The sequence below is a fragment of the Denticeps clupeoides genome, chromosome 3, assembly GCF_900700375.1.
Source record: "Denticeps clupeoides chromosome 3, fDenClu1.1, whole genome shotgun sequence".
Lineage (NCBI taxonomy): Eukaryota > Metazoa > Chordata > Actinopteri > Clupeiformes > Denticipitidae > Denticeps > Denticeps clupeoides.
In genome coordinates, this window is record NC_041709.1 from 13,937,355 (window position 1) to 13,955,333 (window position 17,979).

At 42.1% G+C, this 17,979-nt stretch overlaps 1 protein-coding gene across 4 annotated transcripts in view; it reads right to left on the bottom strand.

Annotated features, from left to right (window-relative positions):
- Positions 1 to 6,922: 6,922 nt before the first annotated feature.
- Positions 6,923 to 17,979, bottom strand: part of arhgap24 (Rho GTPase activating protein 24) — a 76,722-nt gene continuing 65,665 nt past the window's right edge. For all 4 annotated transcript variants that reach the window (XM_028973304.1, XM_028973306.1, XM_028973305.1 and 1 more), the window contains 6 exons: positions 13,803 to 14,010; positions 12,452 to 12,584; positions 11,516 to 11,589; positions 11,269 to 11,390; positions 9,004 to 10,114; positions 6,923 to 8,106 (listed from right to left, as the gene is read on the bottom strand). In XM_028973304.1, the coding sequence (XP_028829137.1) occupies positions 7,863 to 8,106; positions 9,004 to 10,114; positions 11,269 to 11,390; positions 11,516 to 11,589; positions 12,452 to 12,584; positions 13,803 to 14,010 (1,892 nt within the window). In that variant the 3' untranslated portion in view covers positions 6,923 to 7,862. The remainder of the gene's footprint in view (positions 8,107 to 9,003; positions 10,115 to 11,268; positions 11,391 to 11,515; positions 11,590 to 12,451; positions 12,585 to 13,802; positions 14,011 to 17,979) is intronic.

The following is a 17,979-nucleotide window of genomic DNA, read 5'->3' on the forward strand; positions in this document are numbered from 1 at the left end:
CATGTTTTATTTATTTGTTGGTGCTGATGTATTTGGACATTTAAATTTTTTTTTTTTTTGACTAGACAGTACAATTTATTTTCTTTATATTTGTTATTGTCTTTGGTCAGGTTAGTCTACAAAAAACAGAAGTAATTAAATATTTGAATTTTAAATATTTGGCAATTTTAAAAGGCCCTAAATCAGTGCCCTGATCCAACCTTTTGCTCCAAATATACCAAGACACATTATGCATTAATGTTGAAAAGCAAACAAGATTCATAGCTTCTATGCTAAACAAATTATAAATTTAGATTCATTTTAAGCAAATATTATTTACATACAGATGAGTCTCTTTGTATACAACCCTGACAAATTAATATTTCATGTTGTTGTTTTCAAGCACACTAATCCTTGTTTTGGACACTCAGATGGGTTTTGTCCCCCCATATTATTCTCAGGAGAGGTGAAAATGGCAGTGAGCTGGTTGATTCTCAGGTAGACTGCTGTTGCAACTGTTTCTCTGTGCTCTGCTTGTTGTAGCACATCTTCCATCCAATATGTTCCGGCCAGTAATTAATACCCTTTCAATTGCATGGATACTGTACTGGCTTCATAGTGGTAGATGTAGCTGTTGTATTCCCCTCATTCAGAACCACTGGAGATATGCGTTGGTCGTGTAAAATTTAAAGTAACATCTACTTGCCAAATTCTTTCAAAAAACCTTTGCCAACGTACAGGAAAATGACACTTTGAAAAAGCTAGGAAGTTGAAAAGGGGTCTCCAGGATCTGTCAGGTCTTTTTTTCAGCAGCTATGAAACTCAAGACATGAAAACAGGGTGGACACTGTAAATGATTTGTTACTTTTGAATTATATTATTGATTGTCATTACAAATGGAGCTATTGTGAATTACCTAACAATAAGAACAATGTTTGATGTGTGGTCATATGTTTTATACAGGCTAATTTTCTTATTGAGAAACCATTTTAGGTATCACTGTCCCTTTGTTGGGACTTGGGTTCATTGTACAACTCTTTGTTCAGGGTTTTGGATTTTTCAAAAGCATCAGCTATCACACAGCTATTACTGTTCTAAAAATGACCTACAAAACAGGCTTTTTCTAAGAATATCTTTCAGTGTTTTTCTTTGAATTTGAGCAGGTTGCTGTAGACCTAGTCATTTTATTCTTCATAGAAAAAATACAGAAAACTAATTCATGTGAGTGTCAGCAATGAATGTAAAGGCCACGTTGTTCTCAGACAACGCAGTGCTGCTCTTAAGGAAACCAGCATTCATAGGAACTGACATCATGAGTGATTTGTGTGATGCGGTGTGACATTGTGACCGAGGCATTTATACATTTCTTGACACTGTACATTAACCATCAATGTAGATTCTAGTAGATGACTTCATTGACACTACATGTTTTGACCCTTGCTTTGAGGAGTGCTCAAAATGTTGGCTGTGTATAATGCAGTACTGTATGTTCTTGTTGTGTACCAGTAGTATGGTGTGTACATTGGAGTAAGAAGGATTTACATTACGTAAGGACGCAAGGACAGTTGCGGTCAAGAGTTCCATTACTGTCACTGCTTGACTAATTCAATGGTGACTTAATTTTTTTTTTGTGGTTTCATGATAACAATGGTTCTCAAGCCCTTTCTGCCCCTCCCGTAGTATCCTGTCTGATGATGGGCAAGCAGCACCTCATTGCTGGTTCATCCATGAAAAATCAGATGACTCCAAACCCACTGCAATACACTGATCAAAATATCTCACCAATAGCAATCATTTAATATAGGGATTTTTATGGTTTTGATATTATAAAACAATATTCTGTGTGGAGCACGACTACAACAATGTTTGTGTTTTACGAAGAAAATAACGGTGGTGTTTTTGATCCATTTCCACTTTTTTCTTTGTTTTGCTGACAGTGAGCCATTTGGGTGAGATGTGAAGTTGAAAGTGTCTGGTTCACTCTGCAGTGCTCTGTCATATTTCCTATCTCCAGGCTACTGGGTGATCAATTAAATAAACATGCAAAAACAGAAAAAAGGTTTTAGAGAATCAATGTAGAAAGCTGTTAAGCACTCGACATTTCAAAGGTACTGTGTATGTAAAAGTTAATATATGTATGTGACTGGAAATAAACATTAAACATTTGACATAACGACTCTTTATTGTGCTTCAAGCATGTCTTCATGATGCTGTGTGTGCCTCATGTGGAGAATGTGGAGCATTTACCCAGGAAGAAATGCAAGTTAGCAGGAATTCTGCAGTATTGATTCTCTTCTGCAGCAAACCACAGTAGCCATGCACAAGCTAACAAATGAGCTCGGACAAGGATAAATTGTGCCATAGTTAGCACTGCTGCCATGCCAGAGGGACTCCTGCCTTTCTTTCTTGGCCCAGGTTCCCTCTCTGCAGGGTAGGAATCATATGCCAGAGTGTGTGTGCTGTGGGTTTTTTCTTCCATGGGCTCAGGTTTCTTCCCACAGGCCAAAGGTGTTACATATACGTGCTGGTCATATAATTCGAATATTTTCAAAAAGTTGATTTATTTCATCGAAGAAGTAAAAATTGTATAATGAACACATTCATTCCACACAGACATAGTGTTTATTTCTTTTAATTTTGATGATTAATACTGACAACTAATATCTCAGAACATTAGGTTGAGTGTTGAAGACACAGGGTACCACACTCTAATCAGCTAATAAACTCAAAACTCCTGCAACGGCCATTAATGCTCTCCCTACACAATCATGGGAAAGACTGCTGATTTGACAATTGTCCAAAAGATTGACACGTTGCACACAGAGGGCAAGACTCAAAATGTCATTGCAAAAGAGATTGGCTGTTCACAGAGCTCTGTGTCCAAGCACATTAATGGAGAGGCGAAGGGAAGGAAAAGATGTGGCTGAAAAAAAAGTGTACAAGCAACAAGGATAAGCGCACCCTGGAGAGAATTGTCAAAAAATTCACAAAGAGTGGACTGCAGCTGGAGAACCACTACGCTCAGACATATACGAGACATGGGCTTCAGCTTTTGCATTCCTTGTGCTAAGCCGCTCTTGAACAACAGAGAGTGTCAGAAGCTGCTCGCCTGGGCTCAAGACAAAAAGGACTGAACTTCTGCTGAGTGCTCCAAAGTTATGTTCTCTGATAAGTAAATTTGGCATTTCCTTTAGAAATCAGCATCCCAGAGTCTGGAGGAAGAGAGGGGAGGCCCAGAATCCACGTGGGGTACCATGTTCAAGTTCAAGTTGAGCTTTATTGTCATTTCAGCTACGTACATGTTAGACAGTACATAGTGAAATGAAAGAACGTTTCCTCGGAACCCGGTGCTGCATGTAACATTTAAACAAAGTTACATACTGACATTAAGTGCACGTGTGCAACAAACAAACCGGCTACATAAAGTGCAAACGGGACACAAGTGCAAGACAAGCAGTGCAAGAATAACAATAGTAACAATACAGACCGTGCTAAAAACTAGTGAAACAAGTCGTGAAGGTGCAGAGCAACAATGTTCAAATGCTGCTGTAAGTGAATTGTAATAGAGAGAAGTTCTGAACATAAGAGGTACTGTGTTTGTGAGTGTGTCACACACACAGTGTGTTCGGGTGTCTGATCGCCTGTGGAAAGAAGCGATTGCCCAGTCTGGCAGTGAGGGTCCGAATGAGGGTGAAGAGTGCATGTGAGGGGTATGTAGAGTCACAATGCTGGTGGCTTTCCGAATGCAGTTTGTTTTCTAAATGCCGTAATGAAGTGAAGAGAGACTCTGTTGATCTTCTCAGCTGTCCTCACTGTCATTGAATGCAGCTGGTCAAAATGCTCTCAACAGTCCCTCTATAGAAGGTAGTGAGAATGGGTGGTGAGAGATGGACTTTCCTTAACCTCTGTTGGAAGTAAAGACACTGCTGGGCTTTCTTGGCGGTTGAGCCAGTGTTGAGAGCCCAGGAGAGGTTCAGAAACAGATTGTTGACCTTAAACCAGTTCATCAGTCACTGTACCTTCTCTCTGTATGTCATGGTGGCTGTGCGACCACCGGGCCACTATAGGGCACACAGATATACACGACCCAACCAACCCAGAGGGAATCCACAAAGAAGAAGGCTACAAACAAAAAAGACAGAATAATCACACCTTCAAATAGCAAACTCATCATTGATAATATTTCACGTTGTTGTAAACTCTGCTTTCTGAATAATCCCTGCCTGTTCCCATTTGACCCCAATGCTCCTCGACCCCTGCACTCCTAACGACGTTGCCTCTGCCTGCTCCCCGGAGGATCCTCACACGCCCAGCACGACCCCTGTACGTCTGACTTCTCTCAGTCCTCTGGTTCCCAAGCCCTGCCATGCTGGTGATGTGGTTGGAACTGTGCTTCTCTGCACAGTCATGTGTCAGCAGGGTGAACAGCATTGGACTGAGAATTGTCCACTGTGTTCTCTGAGGTGGGAGGTCAACACAGCTGTATACCAGGAGGTTTTAGAGCACTTCATGCTTCCTGCTGCTGATCAGCTTTATGGAGATGCAGATTTAATTTTTCCAACAGGACCTGCACACAGTGCCAAAGCTACCAGTACCTGGTTTTTAATACCAGTACCTGTTCTTAATTCACCTGATCTTAACCGCAAAGAAAATCTATGGGGTATTGTGAAGAGGAAGATGCGATATGCCAGACCCAACAATGCAAACGGGCTGAAGGCCACTATTAGAGCAACCTGGGCACTCATAACACCCGATCAGTGCCACAAAATGATGGACTCTGTGGCACTGCTTCAGCCCCAACTAAGTATTGAGTGATGTACATGCTCATACTTTTCATGATCATACTTTTCAGTTGGAAAACATTTCTAAAAATCTTTTCTTTGTATTGGTCTTAATTAATATTATAATATTCTGAGATACTTGGGGGTCTTCATAATCATTAAAATGAAAAAAATAAACAGTTGATATATATCAGTCTGTGTGGAATGAATGTATACATTTTACATGTTTCACTGAATGGAATTTGTGAAATAAATCAACTTATTGAAGATATTCTAATTATATGACCAGCATCATATCTGCCCCTAAGACTAAAGTTTAACGTCAGTTCAGGGCTCTAATGATGCTGCAGCAGTCTGTGAATTTACCCCAAACACACACATAATAAAATCACAAAACATTTTAATATCCAACAATTTTCAGGATCACATGATCAAACAAGCACTCTTAAATGCTGGGAAGATCTGCATGAACACATGACCATTTCATTTTTTCAGATACATATTTCTTAATGGCAGTTTATATTCTTCTGAAAAAGATGACCATGACCCAATAGGAAAACAAAAACAAGTCTCAGAGGTCCCATTTAGAGGGAAACACACACCCGCATTTATGAGAAGTTCAGCACTGAAATGCGTTCCTCCATTCCCTCCCCATAAAATCTGCACTGCAATATGGAATTCACAGCTTCACGAAAAACATGTTTGCTTACTTTTAATCATATTACACCTAGTAAAAGGTGCAGAATGACACACACATGCATACACACACATACATTTCCATGGCCTGCTGTAGGACCATGACAGACGTTCCTCTGTGGCTCCCCTCTTTTATAAACTGATGCTGCAGCAGGTAGCCTCACTTCCATCACTTCCTGATGGACCATCTCACTTCCTCAACATTCTTCCAAATCCATATAAACCTCTGCCTCAGTTCTGATTCATGGACACATTCAAGAAAATTCTCAGCAGCGGGCACACACCTTCACCTGAAAGCTGCTGTACTAGTATTTGACAAATGTATAGAGCTAACCTGGAATACTAATGTTTTTATGGACTTAGTCATAACATTATCATAATAATGCAGCTTAAATGGTTATATAATTGATAGATATTGCCTGCTGGTATGCTGTATTGTGTTGTGTTTAAACATGGCCCTCTAATCACACCGATGACACCAGAGTTTGTTGAGGACAGCCAAAAGGAGCGAGCAAAATGCTTAAAACAAAGTAAGGTGGTAGTAGCCTAGTGGGTAAGACACTCGCCTGTGAACCAGAAGACCCGGGTTCAAATCCCACTTACTACCAATGTGTCCCTGAGCAAGACACTTAACCTTAAGTTGCTCCAGGGGGACTGTCCCTGTAACTACTGATTGTAAGTCGCTCTGGATAAGGGCGTCTGATAAATGCTGTAAATGTAAGTCAGTCTATTGTGGCTGAGTGCCGCTGATTAGGCGGCCATGATTAGGACCCTGTTATAACGAAGGAGATGGCAGCAGAACAATGCTGCTGCATTTATGTGGACATTGACCGCACGTTTGGTGGTGTATGTCCCTGATTTCATATCACACACCTTAGGATTGGTTTCAGCTCAGTTCTGTTCCTTTTGGCCTCATGACGTTTGGTTTGTGTTATAATAAAATTCCAGATTCTGCTCCTGCTTTCCCCTTGAGCCCAGAGTCGTGACAGCATCTTGGAAATAGTCAGCATACACAAATCAAGAACTTGTATTTTATGTAGACACTGACACTGTTCACATTTGACCATATTTGTGATGTTTTCATCATTAGAGGACTGGGACTTTCTTAAAACTTCAGATATTCAGAACCTGCTTCTGTTTTCTGAAAAATTAATTAAGCCCAAAATCTCAATAATTAATGGATGAGCATCTTGCAATCTTGATATCTGTCCCATTGGTAATTTGAGGAAAGTTTCTGTTCACAGGATATGTCTCACCAAAGCAGAATAATGTTCCTATAGTGGCTACTATGCCTACTAGTAATACATTTGTGCAGATTGGAAACATTTTTCAAATGTTCACTTTAGCAAATATTTTTTTTTTATGACTATCACTATTTTGAGGGGAAAGCATTTTTTATGTTTGATATGGAAGATTGGGGGCCCCATCAAACTAGAGCATATGGTTCAGAAATTTCATGAAACCCATAATATTGCAAAATATCACATGATTTAATTAACATTGCACATAGATGCCTCTCGCTACAGCAGACTCAAGTGGTCAAGATGGAGAAATAGCACCATTCCTTAAAGCACATCCAACCCCAAACACATTTATATATTTATACATATTCCACTTAATGTCAAATATATGGGATTCAGATGATTCAGCAAAAACAGCGAATTGGCACTAAACATCAGCAGACTCCTGGTAAACACACACACACACACACACACACACTGCATTTCAGACAAACTGTCACTGACGTAAAGTTCGCTTACAGCAAGTGTAGCTGAAAATCTGTCAGCATGGAGCAGGAAGAAGCACTACACGTCTGCCTTGTTGGATATAAAATATGTACAATTTTATGTTGTCAGGTTTTGGTCACTGGATGGGCCTTGGGCTTTGCAACATTCCAGAAGGAATAGGAAAACAGCAACCAATGTATGTACCTTGCATGTACCTTGTGGAGGAACAATAAAAATAAAATCATAATAATTAAGTGCAAAGAAAAAGGCTTGGTACAAAAAGTAAAAGTTGACAATTTCAGTTTAAATAGCAGACATTTAAAATATTACTTTTTTTTTACAGACATATTTCTCTTGACGTTGTTTACTTTATATACACAGTCTGAAAGGCAGACAAAATGTAACACTTGACAGTAACAGGGTTTTAGGACATTTTGTTTTGGTTGGATCATAAAGACATATGCTGATAAAATGTTCCTTCAGAGTGTCCCTAGAGTCTGTCTATAAAATAAGGCTCACAGTCGTCTCAGTCAGGTAGGAGACCGGCTTTCGACATCCTGTCTGTCCCCTCAATCAGAACCCTAGACTACACTGTCTTTATCCTGACATCTTCATGATTTACCCATTAGTCCTTTTTCTCACATTTATATGATTCAGGCCAACAGTACAGGACCCCTCTTCACTGGATCCAAATAGTATTGGCGCGGTCTGGCCGCCGAGGGTCGGACGTCAGATCACCAAAGGTGGAGAAGAACTGCTCCATCTCCTTCTGCAGCATCTCATTTCTCTTCTCTGCATCGTCTTTAGCGCGCTCAGCATTACGGAGCTTGATCTCAACCATGGTGTATTTCTTCCTTTCTTGGTCCAACTCTTCGTGAAGGTTGACCATCTCAGATTCCAGCTCCAGGTTACGATGCTCCAGACTTGAATATAGGAATAAGAGAATGAGAGGAAGTGAGTGTGTGATTACATTAAATTATTTAATGGTGACAATTTAAAGTAACATCAGCTGACTTATGCTGCCTAGCAACACTGGAAATAGTTGGAACGTTGTTTTTGACACGGCAGTGATAATAATAACATTTAAAGTCCATGTAAAGCATTAAGAATTGTTCAGGGTCTATTACACCATAAATAAATGTGTTGTTTGATTGATATCAAAATCTATGTATATCTAAAAAAAACTGCAGTATTTTCGGAGCTGAAATGCTGCGGAAGATTCTAAAACCACACCCCTTTATCAATTGTTAAATGATCTATTATCAATGATCTGCAAAATGGATGCTCTGTCTAGCAGCTATCTTAGATGAAAACTGGATGCTGTAATTAAATCATTTTCACTATTAGTTTAAGGGTTTTCAACCTTATGCTACCAGCTTATGTGGTCTTGCTATTTTAATGTTAGAGCCCAATATAAATTTGGTGCCAGAGAATAATGAAAATCAACCTTGTTCCTCTCAGTCTGCTATTTATTTCAGCAACATGTATTACTGATTAGCATAACCGAACAATAATTAACAGAATAAAACATATTTTATCACTTTACCAAATAGTTAATTTAGCTATCTAGGTAATGTGCATCTCTGCTGCTATTGTTTCTAGATCTAGATTTCATGATGATTGTATTAAGGGTGGGGTTTCAGCGGGTAACATGATATATGCACTGCTCCCAACAAACAGCAATAATTTTGGTAGAAAAAATCTGTACATGTTTAGAAATGTGCATAACAGAAATAAGTACATTTCGCTAATTATTATGCCTTCAGTGAATGTTGCAGTATTGCACCTAAACACATGCAACTGCTTTGTGTTGCCCCTACCTTTTTATCCTGGTCTCGTACTCTGTCTTCTGCTTCATCATCTCCTGCTTGAGCCCGACCACCAGGCTGTGCAGCGCACTGTGGCTGCTGGTCCCATTGCTCAGTGCAAAGGTCTCGCTGGTATCGCTGCCACTTGTGCCTCGACTGCCTCTTCCATTCCCGTTGCTGCTCCCACTTCCACTTCTGCTGTTCTGCTGCTCCCCATTCCCCTCAAACTCCCCCTGCCCTTCATCCTCGGGAACGCCGTCCAGGACAGCATCCTCGAACTGGCCCCCGTAGAAATCTGGCTCAGGACAGGTGGTGGTGGAGGAGCGGCAGGAGGTGGGCAGCGAGATCTCGCAGGAGGAGGTCGACCAGGTGGCACTGTCTACGCTCTGCTTGTCCTCGCAGCTGCTGCCCAGGCAGGTCTGCATCAATGGCTGCAGCTGCACGTTGTCGTAGGTCGACAGCCGGTTCTGCTGGTGGCTGGCCTGCTCGCAGTCGCGAGGTTTGCCCTCGCGCATTGTCACATACCCGTTGGGCATCCACAGTCCATTGCGGGCATTCAGTGTCCCATTCACAACATCGCTGCTGGAGACACCCAGTCGTACCCCACTTCCACTGCCACCACCATTGGGCACACCAATGGTACCCATCTTGGTGGCAGAGGTCTTGATGGCACTGGTGCGCCAGGTCTGGAGGTTGACGCCAGGCAATGTCTGGCTCTTGTCTTGGTTGGTCTCAGCTGAGGAGGATGAGGGACTGAAGGAGCCGTTGGTGACGATGCCACTGCCCTTGATGAATGCTGGGTTCTTCTTCATTGTCAGTGGCGGGCTGCGGGTCACCTCGAACCTCCCCGTGGGGCCGTTGCGAGGGCTGCCAGAGCGAGGCGAGCCATTGTCCACAGGCACTCGCTGGGGTGACTCAGGAGCCTCCCAGGCACACTGCCTGATGGAGCTGGTGGGGTTGTTGTTCTCTTTGTTCTGCAGCTGGCCAGAGGTGGGCACCTTCACCTCATTGTTGTTGTTGTTGCACAGCTCCAGAGCATTGGGACTGTCCTCCTCGTCTTGTGGGAAGACAACATCGTGTTTGCCAATCAGCATTGACATCAGCTGCTGAACCAGCACCGTACCTGCATCACAAAAAAAATTAAACATAAGCTCTTGAACAATAATAAATAAGGTTGATTTTATGACCGTACAGACCACCAGCTCTGAGAAGGCCATGGCCAACCACCTTATTTTACAGACTACAGTACAGATCGTTACATTTCCACCAAATAGGGGCAGTGGTGGCCTAGCGGTTAAGGAAGCGGCCCCATAATCAGGAGGTTGCCGGTTCAAATCCCGATCCGCCAAGGTGCCACTGAGGTGCCACTGAGCAAAGCACCGGAAAGTTATGCAGATCCAAAGCTTCCAGGAAAGGCTGCTTTAATCTCCTCATGTACGCTGGCCACATTTTCTTCGCTCTTTTCTTTTTCTGGATGGAGTGACAGACAAAAGGCCAGGGAAGGCAGAGTGAGAAGGCTGTGGAGGAGGGGGCCATTTTTGGGGGGGTGGGGTGGGGGAGACATGTAGATGAGTGCGCTGAATCATGGCTGACCACAAGAGATGGGGAAAGGCTGCTGGATGTGCTGCAGTGTGTCCCCACACACTGCTCCCCGGGCGCCTGTCATGGCTGCCCACTGCTCACTCAGGGTGATGGGTTAAATGTAGAGGACAAATTTCACTGTATGCACCGTGCGCTGTGCTGCTGTGTATCACAAGTGACAATCACTTCACAAAATGGAAGGCTTACCCCACATTTCAAATCTGAACCTTTCTGCTTCAAGGATAAGTTAAGTATTATAAATGAAATGGCTGATATTTCATGAAAGAACAAAGAATAATGTCAAAAGAGAGAAAAAGAGGAATGGTGGGTGTGGTGACAATATAATTACAATATTATACCCAACTTCAGATTTCAGAGGAACCACTTTTTGAAAACAAATTATAACACTTGATACAAAATATTGTATTTGTTGCCATCTACCAGTACAGTTTTTTTTTTTGTCTAGACATGTGATTCTCGGTCAAGTGCCAGAATGTTTTCACTCACTGCAGTTAGAAGAAAGAGCCTCAGGTGAGTCTGGGTTTGACCAAAAACTACCTGGATTGATCCAGGATCTATATTGAAAAACACTGGTCTAGATTTTTTTAGTTAAAAGTTTTATCTTGAGTAAAAGTTTTGGCAGTCCGAAAAATGTTTTAAAGAGTAAACCTTTCCAAATTACAGACCATTACGTACCTTCCATGATTGCTACAGGGTCCTCAATCTTTGGCCTTAAAATATTTGGTCCAAAGACTGTTGCCAGGTTTTGCACACTCATTTTATTCACCCCAGAATTGGACTGCACTTCATCAAGAAACCTGTTGAAGACAAAAGCAGATGATGAGGCAGTGAGAAATTCTGAGATTAATTTTAGTTATCCACTATGAGGTATGTAAGAGTCATTACATGTGTTTTTGCATTGTTCAAATGCACTCTTGAATACCTGCATATGTACTTCAGCAGGTTGTAGTTTACAGGAGGTAGACTTTCAACTTGTTTTTTCAACTCCTTCATTCCCTAGACGGAAAGAGAAATTTCATATATTTAAATGTTTCAGATAAATGCAAAGTTACTGTGTCTTGCTTTTAAACCACTATAAATTATCTTTAAAATGACCTGATCAATTTATTTAACAGAATCTACATGTTAAATTACCAAATGTTAATTTAATGTGTAATACCATAATCAATTTTAATCTGATCTTAATTGTCTCACTCCCTTTAATCTGTTTTAGGCTGCAGACTTCTCTTTTTGTCAATAAGGTCCTTCCCTGCTGGCCTCCCACGTTCAATTTTATCTCTGCAAAATTCATCTGAAAGCCATTTTATTCAGGTTTCAAGGTAAGGAAGTGGACCCGTAATCAGAAGGTTGATGGTTTGCATCCTGAATGCAAACCATTTGCATTGCTTCCTGATATGTTGCCATAATATAGTTCCATAATATAGAATTACGGGACCTATTCAGTCCAACAGGACATGGTAATGTCCTAATGGTATGGAAAGGCAATAGTGACATTTTCCTTGTATTTGGCTGGATTTTGGGAGCAATTGTTTATTTGAAGGCACAGCCAACAAAACGCTCGTGCTGAACGCCTGTGCGCACACTTTGATTTGCTCCAACTATTGCATTCAGTCCACGCTCACGTGATGTCACAAATACCAGAAAGATGCCAGGTTCAGAAGTCTGTGTGAACAAGGCCTTAGACAGACTCGATCTACTTAATCTATGCTCCCTGCTTCTATTTACTGAGATCTGATGGCCAACCTACAGACAGTTATGATAAGAGGAGCAGTGGAGCAATCTCTGATATTTTTTGAGCATTTCTCAGCTGCTAATATCATTGTCATTGATTAATAGAGCACAACACTACCACACTCACAGAATCCTGGTCTTTGTTGAGGAGTTTGGTGCAGGCCAGGAAGTCGTCGTATTTGGAGAACGGGATGACCGGCTCGGGCAGCTCCCTCAGATACAGTTTCAGCAGAGAAGCCACTGTGTGCACATCTGTATTACTACAGAGACAAAGAGGAATCTTCAGATGAAGACTCTCATCCAACAAGATGAGACTCTCAGGTGTGGGTGTTGGAGAGTGTGGACAGCAGGCATGATGCCACCAGATACTAAATCAGCTTAACAAATATGTGATCACATGTCACTGTGCTGCCCTGTGAGGCTGTGATGAATAGGCTGGGGTCCTGATACCTCTTGACAGGCGGGATTTATGGGCAACTATTTTTCTTGGGGGAGGAGTAGGAGGCGTGGATGGCATCTTTCACAGTTCACCATGTCACTGGTAAGTTATAAAAGATGTCTCCGATATGCACAGTAACTAGTAGCACTAACAATGTGAGCTCTGCATTTCCCACCCTCTTTATTTCACTGTTTAGGTTTAGGTTTTATGAGTTTTGCATAAATGCAAGTTAACAAGAAAAGCCATCTGTTGAACTGTTAAAGAGTTCAGTCTGGAGTCAAATCCACTGAAAGTCTGAGTAGATGCGGAGCTAAATATGCACTGTGTAATTAGTGAATATGCAGCATGTTCTCCGCTACAGGGAAGACTGCTAATATCGCTCTGGAAAGAAGAATGTCATGTGCAAGCACTTATAGTCAAATTGTCCCTTTCATTGATGTACTGAAGTGTAAGGACCTTTTTAATTAATACACTACATTAATTACAAAAATTGAGTAAAAATATAAACCTTCTTTATAGAAGTTGGACATCTATGTATTGTGAATTTAGGCATTAGTAGGCATTAGTCTAACAATTTGAGATAATGAATCATAAGCAGTAAGCCATAATCATAAACAACAAAATACTAAAATACTATGATGGTTTGCAATTTTAAATTAAATTATATTCTTCTTTTTTGAAATGACACATTATAAGCCAGCCACTGGGGATGCATGTGACTGTGTGTTTCTTGGTGCAAGTTGGTAAGGAAGGGCATCCGGCGTAAAACTTCTGCCATGTCAGTTATCCGGACAGTGAATAAGCAGTTATTCAGAGGCAAGCGAGGTCATCAAGCAAGGCTTTTGTCACGTTCTGGCACTTAAGCTGTCCTCCCTCTTACAGTTATCCTTATTCTACTGAAAAGCAAAGAATTACATCCTGGATTTAGTGATGATTTACACCCCAGTAGGATTAGGATGAGAAGTTATGACTTCATCTGATAGGAGTTTGGATAGAATTTATCTTGTGTAAACGGATGAAGCACAGTGGGATGCGGTACCAGTCAAAAGATGGCTTCTCCCCACAGTCAAAGGCGTCCTGGAGCTCCTTGACCAGGTTGGCCTGTCCTGGCAGCCGGAACAGGCCCTCCTCCTGTAGCCCCCACTGCCGGATGAAATCCACACACTGCTCCACCAGCATGGGTGCCATCTTGGTCCCAAAGCGCTTCTCATATCGCACCGTCTCCTCCAACTTCTGGCCGAAGATGCCTGAAAACACGGAGGAAACGATGACATGACAAGTCTGTGTCTTTATTTTTTTTTAACAACATAACCCCACAATGCAAATTCACTCCATGTTACTTTCAGCACAATTCATCACTGATGCTATTTTATCAGTGGACTTTTGTATTAGTGTGAATATGTGGGGAAAAAAAGGCCACTGGGGGGGAAAAAAGTGTTCCCTGTACGAAAGATGACACAGAGCTACATCAAAGAGGGCAGAGTGAGGATAAGGAGGGCTTACTTTCAGATCTTAATCCAGCAGCCTTTCCCCATCTCTTGTGGTCGGCCATGATTCAGCGCACTCATCTACATGTCCCCCCACCACCCCGCCCCCCCAAAAAATCTTCCTCCACAGCCTTCTCACTCTGTCTCCCCCTGGCCTTTTGTCTGTCACTCCATGCAGAGAAAGAAAAGGGCGAAGAAAAAAAAAAAAAAAAAAAAAAGCAAAGTCTGATTCGCATTTTGGGAGGGGGGGCTCATGTGGCCAGCGTACATGAGGAGATTAAAGCAGCCTTTCCTGGAAGCTTTGGATCTGCATAACTTTCCGGTCTCCAGACACAGACAAACGGCAGACATGTGGTACGGTATGGTACGAAAACAAATGGGCCGATGCAATGGCCTGACTTAAAACCTTGGCTTCTATGTGAAATGAGAACCTGTCTATACAGAAGCACGTTTGTCACTGACCGTATGCATTTCTTCATTGTTTCCCAATTATATAAATCAGGATTATGATAAAAGAAAATATTTAAAATATTAAATATAATCTCTAGATTATAGAGAGAGAATATAAAATATATGCATATATATAATATAAAAATGTGCGGGTATATACAGACAAGATATACACACATGAGAGGAAGTAGGACATCATATTTCTCACATGACCTTGAGTATATTAATTACATTTTACCACAGTTTACCCTTTAGTACTCAGACACACTTATTCATTTTTAATTAATTTTGAGGATCATTGATTTAAATATATGTGGCAGAGTGAAATCAGAGGATCAGAACTAGTTCTGGTATTAAATTGTCTGTTACATTAATAGAATGTATATTACTAGGCCACCAGGCCAAAATGGATTATCATGGCTCAATGATTTATAATTTAATCTCTTAACCTTTCTAACAATTACCTGTTATAGGATACAGCGACTAGAATAAATGCAGAAAAGAAGAAAAACAGTGCACACAACCCACCAGTCAGTGGTTGTGCTGTCAAATCGTTTGACCTGATCATAAATAATGTCATTTTTATTTTTGCAAGCAATTCGATAAAAAAACCTCTTTGTTTGACACTCACCCCTCCTGAAGCTGACACAGCTTCTGATTTTGTGGTAGATGCTTCTTTTAATAAAATTCTTGTATGCCCATGCTGCAGAAACGCTGCTACTGAAGTCTCTCTGCTCTGGCATGTTAGAGAGGCGGTGTCAGTCAACACCGCGATACATCACAGGTAAGAGAGCGGAGGCTGTCGGATCTGAAGAGCAGAGATGACAGGTGCAGTTCCGCCGGGGCGGGAGAACCTATCCGTTTATGCGACAGCGCAGAGACGTCCAAGGGAAAGTTTGACGGGCGAGGCTTTCATGAGCGTGGCACTGATCCTGGTTGCTCGTAACGTTTATCGCTTCACGCTGATGGCCTTTCATTCCTGTTTTATCTGTTGAAATGTTTCTCTCCAAGCCGAATGACAAAAATTCATACAAGCCCCTACAGAGAAGACAGACGGGTTGCATTCCTGTCCTTAATCTCGATTCTAATCATCATCAAAAAACACCAAATTCAGTATGATAACAAGCACAAAAAAATCACTTGAATGGAAATGTTGCAGAATCCTTGTCCTTTGAAAGATTTCATGGATATCAGTCGGTCTCAAGGCTGAGAGTGACCCTAGCTGAGCTTCGACTTCCCCTTGGGTTATGTCATCTGATGGTTTGCTCTGAAGCGGACTCTCAGTTCTTCTTTATTCTGAGCAGGATACTTTGAAGAGACTAGAAAAGTGCCCCTGGCCCCTCTCTTCTTCTCTGCCTCTCTGACTTTCACTTGCCTTTGCCCCCGCTGTCCGAGCGGCAGCCTCTCACCAGGTAATTATCGGACCCCTTCAGCCTTCACAGCCTATCTGTGTTATCTGCAGACTCTGAACCCCGCTTCTCTCCCTCAGAGAGTTCCTCTGTTCTCCTTTCCTCTGTTCCGGACGCATGGAGACAGCATTAGCAGGCGGTCCAAAGGCGGGTTCTCTCGGCATACTCCATGCATAAAAACTCCCTGAACGCCCTCTGAGCGCCTGTGGGAAAGTGGACGGTCTAAAGCCAAAGCAGAGGCAGCAGGAAGACTAAAGGTACGGTTGATATTCGTCCATCCTGGCATGCAGAATGATTTTTTTTTAAGAAGAAGAAGAAGAAGAAGCGGGAGGGCTCAGCAGCAGCAGTTGGCCCTACGGTGCTGTACTCGTGTTATGACTAAACCAGTCCCAGCCCCACCGCTCCTGGGGGGGGCGACCCCTTCACTGGAAAAGCCCTTAAGCCTTGATCCGAGTTAGCATTTGATGTGGCTATAACTCCTGAGCGCATGTTGAAGCTATTTGTTGGGGTGGTTACCCCAAACGCCTGTGCATGTGCAACACTCCTCAGATGGTAAGAATAACAGTGTGCTCCAACATTTCCGAATCTATATTTATATACGTGATTCGTTTCAACTGTGCTTCTGTGTATAAATAGCCTCCCTAATTAACAACATTAACGGCTCATACCAACACGGAAGCATTTTCTGCTTGGATGAGGCACAGCGGGTAGCACTGTGGCATCAAAACCTCAAGGTCGTGGAGATTGAACCCCGAGGCCTGGCATGCTCTCCCTGTGTGGGCACAGGTTTCCTCCAGGTTCTCTGGTTTCCTCCCCACACCCAAAGGTGGGTCAGTGACTAAATGACTTGTGAGAGTGGAGGCTGAGTGAATGGCGTGAATGGTGAATGTGCGCATCCCTAAGGTGCCAATTTTCCGAGATGGGCTCCAGCATCCACAACCCTCATATGTATTAAGTGGTTAAAGATACAGAGTGTGACATTTGGATGAGAAGGCAAGCCGGGCATTAAAACTGTACACCAAGTTGCAAAAGACCATTTATTACATTTATTAATAAATTATTATATGTGTCGCAGAGCGACTTACAATCAGTAGGGTGGTAGTTGACTAGTAGGTAACACACTCGCCTATGAACCAGAAGACCCAGGTTCAAATCCCACTTACTACCATTGTGTCCCTGAGCAAGACACTTAACCCTAAGTTGCTCCAGGGGGACTGTCCCTGTAACTACTGATTGTACGTCGCTCTGGATAAGGGCCGTCTGATAAATGCTGTAAAATGTAAAGTAGTTACAGGCACAGTCCCCCCCCCGGAGCAACTTAGGGTTAAGTGTCTTGTGTCTTTGAACCTGGGTCTTCTGGTTTGATGTGTATTGATTTTTTGTACAAATAACAAAAGCCTATCCCAACAATGGTGATGGCAGGTTCAAGAGCAAAGCACCGTCCCCACACACTGTCAGCCCACTGCTCACCAAAGGGTGATGGTTAAAAGTAGAGGACACATTTCGTTGTGTCACCGTGTGCTGTGCTGCAATGTTTCACAGTAGATGGTGATCCAGTAGATGGTGCTAGAGAGCAATCTGTTTAGGGGTTCAATAAAGATTGTTGTGCTACAGGTAATTTTTTTTATCAGGGAAAATACTGTTTCATGGGCAAAAAAGAGGGATCAGTGAGTAATGGAACAAAAATATGGAATGGTTCACTCAACTACCAAAGGTTAAGAATTAATTATGGCATTAACTCATAGTTCAATAACACTTCTCATCTTTATATCTATTCTCCATCTTGATAATCTCATGACCCCAAGCAGCAGCTTTTTCTTGCTACTTAGTAAAGAAATAGACTACCGCAGCTGATATTACTGTGTCAGAA